General features: G+C 19.6%; 3 protein-coding genes across 4 annotated transcripts; 2 read left to right on the top strand and 1 right to left on the bottom strand.

The window, feature by feature from the left end:
- Positions 1-30: 30 nt before the first annotated feature.
- Prx6a (Peroxiredoxin 6a) lies at positions 31-2,037 on the bottom strand. The gene is made up of 5 exons (XM_003695222.4): positions 1,280-2,037; positions 833-989; positions 518-735; positions 362-434; positions 31-283 (listed from the first exon to the last, which is right to left on the bottom strand). The coding sequence occupies exons 1-5, from the start codon at positions 1,363-1,365 to the stop codon at positions 155-157; spliced, it is 663 nt and encodes a 220-aa protein (XP_003695270.1). The 5' UTR covers positions 1,366-2,037; the 3' UTR covers positions 31-154.
- Positions 1,968-4,113, top strand: rswl (tRNA methyltransferase roswell). The gene is made up of 3 exons (XM_012488599.3): positions 1,968-2,494; positions 2,596-3,136; positions 3,549-4,113. The coding sequence occupies exons 1-3, from the start codon at positions 2,145-2,147 to the stop codon at positions 3,813-3,815; spliced, it is 1,158 nt and encodes a 385-aa protein (XP_012344053.1). The 5' UTR covers positions 1,968-2,144; the 3' UTR covers positions 3,816-4,113.
- Positions 4,114-4,516: 403 nt separating this feature from the next.
- Fbxl4 (F box and leucine-rich-repeat gene 4) lies at positions 4,517-8,396 on the top strand. Of its 2 annotated transcripts, none has more exons than XM_003695221.4 (7): positions 4,517-5,026; positions 5,601-5,694; positions 5,881-6,334; positions 6,436-6,688; positions 6,813-7,173; positions 7,287-7,614; positions 7,695-8,396. In XM_003695221.4, the coding sequence occupies exons 1-7, from the start codon at positions 4,802-4,804 to the stop codon at positions 8,029-8,031; spliced, it is 2,052 nt and encodes a 683-aa protein (XP_003695269.1). In that variant the 5' UTR covers positions 4,517-4,801; the 3' UTR covers positions 8,032-8,396. The 2 variants fall into 2 exon arrangements, with proteins under 2 accessions (XP_003695269.1, XP_012344174.1); XM_012488720.3 differs by having other exon boundaries at positions 4,540-5,026; positions 5,793-6,334.
- The last annotated feature ends 94 nt before the right edge of the window (positions 8,397-8,490 follow it).

Genomic DNA, 8,490 nt, shown 5'->3' with positions numbered 1-8,490 from the left:
TGTATTTCATGGAATAATAATAGTATAATATTGAGAAAAATTTAATATATTATTAAATATGTACTTTTTACTTTTTTTTTTACAAATATCGATTTTAATAATTTAAGAAAATATATTTACATTGTATAATGGTTTTTCTTTTAAAGTATTATTTTTACAGCGGTTGCGATACAATGCGCACGTAAGATTTACCCGATGGTAATGATACAAATTTAATATTGTTAAACAACTTTTTTGCTTCTTCATCAGAAACAATGGGCTGAATCATTACTTCTTCCCCTATCTAAAAATCATGAAACAAAATTAATTTTTTTTACAGATGTAGTAATGTTTTAATTAGTAAAATAAAATAAATGCAAACCTTCCAATCAACTGGAGTTGCTACTTTATGCTTTTCAGTTAATTGTAGTGATTCAATGACTCGCAAAATTTCACTGTGTTCAAAAATTATGTTAAAAAATATATATAATTAAAAATAAAAATTTTAAACATTTGTGAAATGTAAAAATAAAATTACTCAAAATTTCTTCCAGTAGTAGCAGGATATAAAATTGATAATCGCATTTTTTTAGCAGGATCAATAATAAATACTGCTCTGGCAGTCATAGGTATACCATTATTATCAACTTCTAAAGGATCTAACATTCCTAACAATGTTGCAAGTTTTCGCGTTTCATCTTCTATTATTGGATAAGGAAATTCTTTATCTGTTACTTCGGCATAAGCTTTTATATCCTGAAAAATAATTATTTTAAAAATTTATAACAATTATAATAATATAATTAATATATATATTAATGAATGAACAAGATAATTATAATGAAAAGTATACTTCAATCCATTTACGATGAGAATCGACTGAATTACACGATAGCGCAATAACTTTTACTCCTAATTTTTCAAATTCAGGCATTAATTTTAATACTCGAGCTAACTCAGTTGTACAAACTGGTGTAAAATCATTTGGATGCGAGAATAGAATACCCCATCTGTAAAATTAATTTCATAACTTAAAAATCATCTTGGATTAAAATAATAAAATATTTTTATATGATTTATTGAATGATTTGAAATGAAAATATCAAATTATATAGAGAATAAGAGAATAATTTGAAATTATATAAAGAATGATTAACGTATTTATAAGAAAAAATTATGAATGAAAAATTAATATAAAAATTTTACAAATTATAATTATCGAGCATACATATTATGTATGTATTAAGAAATTACCGATAATAATAATAAAGGTTATGTTTAGGAAGAAAAATTGTCTTACGAATTATCTAGCCAATCATGGAAGTTAATTGGACCCATTTGACTATTTGCTACAAAATTTGGAAATGTTTCACCTAACAAAACCATAGTTTAAAAGATACTTTCAAATTTTATTGTTATTATATTTTCGATATAAAAGATAAAATCACGTTATCACGCTACGTATAAAATATGTATAAAATATATATAAAAATTTGAATATCACTAAACTGTTGTTAAGGTGATCATATAACCATGATTTGAATAATTATATGATTAAAAATATATATATGTGAAGATTTCTTTTAATCTGATATTTTTAAAATATTATACATATTATATAAAATTGATTACATAAAAAATTAAAAATATTAAAAAAATATTTGTAAAAATTGCAAAAATATAACATAAAATTAATTAAAATTACTAAAAAATCTTTTATTTAAAAAAAAAATTTTTGAATATTTTTATTTTTTTTAATAGATTTTAATACTTAGAATTCGAAAATATTAGTTTTAAAATTAATATAACTTTCAAAATACAAAAGTTACATATGCATGTAAAATTTCGCAATTTAATAAATATCATCAATAGCTTTTTATATATTTCGAATAATAGAAATATTAATAATATTAATAATATTAATAATTAAGAAATATTAATAATATTAAAGTAAATTTAAATTATCTTTTAATTATAAAATTCAAATTGTACTATAATTTAGATCAAACTTAAATTTCATAATGAGGCTAAACTCAAATTTAACACGAATTTAGATCCATCTATCTTATATTTTGTCTATGATATTGTATTTGATGCAATAGTAGCGACATTACAATATAAAATATATATAATAGTATGTTTTATTAAGTCTATAATATTTAAAAATGTATAATCGATTTTATTTAAATTTTGTTACTTTTGTAACTAAATTTTATTCTAATGTTTCTATTCAAAATGTACATAAAATCACAATTTCACAATTTAGAATTCCTATGCAAATATATGTACGGCATTATTGTAAAGAAAACCCAAATAAGATAATATTTGAACATTATAACAAATTAAATGAAGAAGAATTAAAAACACTTCTAGAAGATCCAAAATATAAAGCTATTTACGATAGATATAATTTAGAATTAGAATACATAAAGTATAATACAGGAAAAGTACCTAAAACATTAACACCATCTAACTGGTTATATTTACTAAAATCATCAGCAAAAGGACAAAGAAGGTTGGATTTAATATTAATTTGAAAATAAAAATTATTTAAAAATTTATTTTTATTTTAATTCTCATTTTTTTCTAATTTTTTTTTTTCTCATAAATATTTAGATCTTATATAGAATTTCTTTGGAAATTAGAACAAAAAGAAAAACATCGACTAGAAAAGAAGTTATTAAAAAAAGAGAAAGAAATAGAAATTAAGAAGAATAATCAATATTCAATAGGCAATTCATTATTTTTCCGCATACGTGACAAAACAATAAATGAATATTACAATAGCAGGCTGATAAGTGCTATGTTACATGAACCAATAATAATATATGATCTTGGATATGATGAATATATGGAACCATTTGAACGAGAAAATTGTGCAAAACAATTATTATTATCTTTTTCAACCAATCGAATACATGAGGAACCTTTTAATCTTTATTTTTGTAATGTGCGCAAAGATAGTTCTGTTATGCAAAAATTACATAAAACAATACCACAGTTATATGAACCACATTTTCCATTAAATATTACTTCAAAATCCTATTTAGAAATATTTGATAAAAACAAATTAGTGTATCTTACTCCTAATGCTGAAACAACTCTAAAAAAATTTGATCCGAATCTAATATATATAATTGGTGCAATAGTAGATAAGGTAATTAATGCTACATTTCTATATTCTATATGATATTCTATATCATTTTAATTTATGTTATAAATGAAAAATTTATATTGTAAATAAAAATTTATCATAAAAGTAAGTTACTTTAATTTATATATAAATAAATAATTATATATAAATATATATAATATATATAATTATATATAAATATATAAATAATTTATAACTATTAATTTAAATTTAATATAAATAGAGAAAAAATATATAAAAAAGTATAGAAAATATGTATATATATATATATATATACATAATTATATACATATATATACATATTATATATATATATATAAAATTTTATGAATTATTATATAATAATGACATTAAAAGACAAATTTTTTGTTATATATTTAAGAATTAATATATATAAATATATGAATATTTTCAGAAAGAATCTAAACCATATTCATTTCAAAAAGCTAATAAAGAAGGTATTAAAATGATGAAGTTACCTTTGAGTGAGATGTTAGAATGGGGAACATCATCTTCAAAAAATCTTCCTATCAATCAAATTATTTCTATTTTATTAGAATTAAAACGAACTAAGAATTGGAATATGGCATTACGTAGTATACCTAAACGGAAATTAAAAGAAGCAAGAATGGAGCAACAAAAAAGAAGAGAAAGAATGATATTAAAATATTTTAATACATAAGGATTCTAGAATTTATAATAATGTTTGCTATAAATTAAAATTAAATATAATTAATATTAAATATATTATTATATATTTTAATTTTAATATAATTTCAAATTAATTTCTTTGGAAATTAGAAGAAAAAAAAAACAACAAACTGTAAAAGGAATTTAAATTAATTATATTATAATCATAGTAAAATAAATAATATTTTAGAATTAATTTAAAATTAAAATTTTGATTTATTGTTTTAAAAGAATATTACATTTTTTTTTATTAAAGCATATTAATAAAACTTTAAAAACATAATAAAAAAGAAGTTGTAATTATTAATTATTACCAATATTATATTTAAAATTGTAAAATAATATAAGTAAAAAAGTTCAGTATTACTTATAATATTTTATAAATTTTATATTAAAATAAATTAAAATAATGTAAAAAAATACATCACATTTATTATATATTGATTAATATGCTTTTTTGTTTTTAATATTTTCAATCTTTTAATTAAGTATATTAATTACATAAATATAATTATTCTATTGCGTATAATAATAATATAACGAAATATAAGAAAAATATAAATATTCTTTTAAAAAATGTATGATGCAAAATAAATTGAAAAAATAATATTTATTTTACATTTTTTGTTTATATACGAAAAATTCAATACTAAAATAATTTTTAATTTATAAAAGATGTCTATATAAATAAATATTGTTTCTAGTACTTTTTAAATACGAAAATATTAATGCATGAATACATGCATAGTTAGTGTGTTCAAAAAAGTATATGTATTATACATTTTTTGTACTAAAACAAGAGTAAAAGATAATAAAATTCTTTTCTTGTATTATTAAATCTTATTTATAACTTTTTAAATGTTCATAAAACTTGTTATGTAGATCATATAAGTAATTATAAAAATAGTAAATCTTAAAGTGATTAACCTACATTAATTGAACTTTAAAGTTAAAACTTTTTAATTAATTGTGAATGACATGATATCACATGACGAGATAAAAGTTGAAGTAGTACCGATAAATGGAGAAAGAATTGAAGGAAAAGAAGAAACTGTTATTTTTGTTGAACAGTTTGTTAAAGATGTGTGTGATTTTAGTTCGCAATATGGAAGTAACATTAGTATTTCATATACAGCCTATAATATTGCTGGAAATCCAAGTAAATTTCCTGATTATGGTGATTTTCCACAAGCTTTTGTTATGGTATGTTAATTTTTTCAAAATTACTAGATCAAATAATTATAAATAAATATATAAAAAAAATAATTAGAAATATTAAACTATTTCTCATAAAATGAAATAATTTTGTTGAAATTATATATCAAAATTATTAATAATATTTTAATAGTTTTACAATAATAATGTTTTGTTTAGGAATATAATTGGAATTACTGAAAGTTGATAAAAGCATAAAATAATATTAAATTTAATAATAATTTATTTTAAATTTAAAAATTTTAGATATTGTCATATTAAATATTTTTTGAATCTTTAAAATAACTTTCATAAAAAAATATTGTAATTAATAAAATAATTTGTAATATTTAATAATGATGATAATAATAATGTTTTTAATAATGTTTATTAATGTAAAATACCATATATATATATATATATATATATAATATTTATATATATATATATATATTTTAATATATTTAATATATTTAATATATATATAAAATATGATGTTCATTATATAAAGTTATAAGATAATAAATGAAATTAATATATTTATAGCAATATTTATATTATATTCAATAAATTATAATTTTAGAGAACATATGGACAATGGTGGGATAAAGCACCTTCAAGATTAATAGATTATATGCCACAGAACAATATAAATATTACTAGCCAGGATTATATAGGTATGATATTTAAATTAAAAATTAAATATTTTTAGCATTTAATATTTATATAATATCTCAATCATTTTTCTTAATATTTTATGTTTTTATTCTTAAAGATATTTTTAACTTATTGGAATATTATACTGATACCATTAATACTTATGAAAAATGGAAATAAATTAGAATATTTTTTATATTATCAAGATCTAGAATATTATCAAGAGGTATATCCAATTAGAGTATCAATATATGAAACTTACAATCCTGGAAGTGTAATTGGGATTTGGGCAAAAAATTCCGAAGGCAAGTGGTATCAATTATGGAATGGATTTCCTCAAGTTGTGCCACACAAGCCACGAATATTTTCTCCATATTTGCAGCTATGTAATTTTAAGACAAAAGTAATAAGACTGGAATTTAATCATACTTTATTAGACTATTATACAGAATTAGATGCTGTATTACTTATTGGTACATCAGAATTAATTGTACCTAATAACTTGCACAATCAAAATTTAAATGATCTTTCACAAGAATTGGGGTATCTTAAACAAAATGATGATGACATTTATAATTTAACACCAGATTATTCAAAAGCAAATCAAGATTTAACAATTCTTAAAAAGACACTTTCTAAACACTGTAAACTTTTTAAAAGGTATATTGATATTAATCATTGATATTTTAATAATTTAATAAGTTTATATTTAGTATTTTAATATGTTAATGAATGTGATATATATTTATCGATTATTACAGTAAAGTAATAGATAATGTATCCAAGGGTAAATTAATATCTAAAATAGGTCAACATTATCAATCTGTTCCTCCTATAGAAGAAGCATTCAACAGTTTACAACAATTTTTACAAGAAGATTTTCCAAAACTTATTAGAGATATTCATCATTCAATACCAAATACTACTGAACAAAATAATTCTCTTCAGAAAAAATTTTTAGTATCTTCAAGTGATTTCGAAAATCAATCATATTGCAGTTTTTCAATACTTCCGGTAAAATAATTTAATTTATTATATTATTATATTATATAAATTTTAGAAATTAATAGAACAATATTTATTATTAATATATTTATTTTATTTTTATTATATTTTAATATAATTTTATTTATTTTAGGATGAAACCGTATTAAAAATTTTAAAAAATCTAGATTTAAGATCATTATGTTGTTTATGCAGAGTAAATAAACATTTTAATAATATTGCAAGAGATGCTTTGTTGTATACAAGTCTTAATTTAAAGCCTTACTGGTATTGTTTAGATACAGCTGCATTAAATAGTTTAGCACCTAGGTGTCATTATTTGCAACAACTAGATCTTTCATGGTGTGGAAATTATAATATGATTAAGTATCAAGATTTTATATATTTTCTTCGTACATCTGGAACTGTTTTGACACATTTAAGATTAAATTGTTGTCAATTCGTAAATGATTCTATTATTCTTGAAATTTCAAAAATATGTAAGAATTTAAAAGGTAAATAAAATTTTATTATTATTATATATATTACTATTGTTTCAATGATTTTAATTATATAAATTAATTATTTCAAGCATAATATATTATTATATTATTATATTAATTTTTAGAATTATGTTTGTGTAATTGTATGGGCATAACGAACGAAGGATTTTCAAAGCTCGAAAATTTAAAATATCTAGAACGTTTAGATCTTTACAGAACAAGCATAGAAACTTCTACATTATGTTCTATTTTAAAAAAGAATACTCAAATGCGTCATTTAAATTTAGCAGGAATGCATGATCGTTTAAATATAGATGAAGTTGCTGTTGAGTTAGGAAATTCTTGTCCATATTTAGAAAGTGTAGATTTTTGGAAAGCACAAACTTTAACTCCACATGGAGTCAGAGCTTTAGCTCACTGTACTAAACTTCGAGAAGTGGATTTTGGATGGTGGTATGTTCTAAAAAAAATATTGTTTATATAATTTTTAATGTTCAATTTTATCTATTGTAATAAAATAATTATTTCTATAGCGGTGGTATGGGTGCTCCTGGTGATTCCTTACGAGCATTATTATTTTCATGTCGCTATTTGGAAAAAGTATTTTTAGCAGCACTTAGAGGATTAACAGATCGCGACTTAGAACCACTTTTATTATGTCAACGATTACAACAATTGGATTTATTAGGAGCTCGTTCTCTTACTCCTGATATATGTTATGGAATTTTATTATTTTGCCCTAAATTAGAAATGATGGATCTTAGTTTTTGTGAAGGTATTAATGATTTTATTATACAAGAATGGCGTCAACAATACCCACATGTTTCTATTAAAAGAAGTTTTCAAGTAATTAGCTCAAACATAATATAATAAATATTTCGTGATATTTATAATAGTGGCCATAATTTAAAATAAAAATAGATATTTGTTAATTTTAATAAAATTTAATATAATGTAAAATTTTGGAAATTAATGCTATAAGACTGTAATGTTGTATATATATTATATACAAAATATTATTATTAAAAAATATATATGTATATTTACATTCGTTTTTTATAAAAATATATGTATATTTTTATTTAATATTGCAATTTTATATTTATAGTTATAAAACAATTATACATACAAAAACAATATTATTATTAAAGATATTCAAATTGCATAAAATGTATTATATTTAATATGATATAAATACTTTGATATAATAAACTGAATTTTTATCAAAATATAAACGATATATATAAATTTTATAAATAAATAATCTTTATATTCTATTTTTACTTATATTTAAATTTTCAATAATAAAAAGTTGTTTTGTATCAAATA

This window comes from Apis florea, unplaced genomic scaffold, assembly GCF_048593485.1.
Source record: "Apis florea isolate Af1SG1 unplaced genomic scaffold, ASM4859348v1 contig_2897_pilon, whole genome shotgun sequence".
NCBI classification, from domain to species: Eukaryota; Metazoa; Arthropoda; class Insecta; order Hymenoptera; family Apidae; genus Apis; species Apis florea.
Note: the sequence above shows the minus strand (reverse complement) of the source record. Positions and strands in the feature narration are given on the sequence as shown.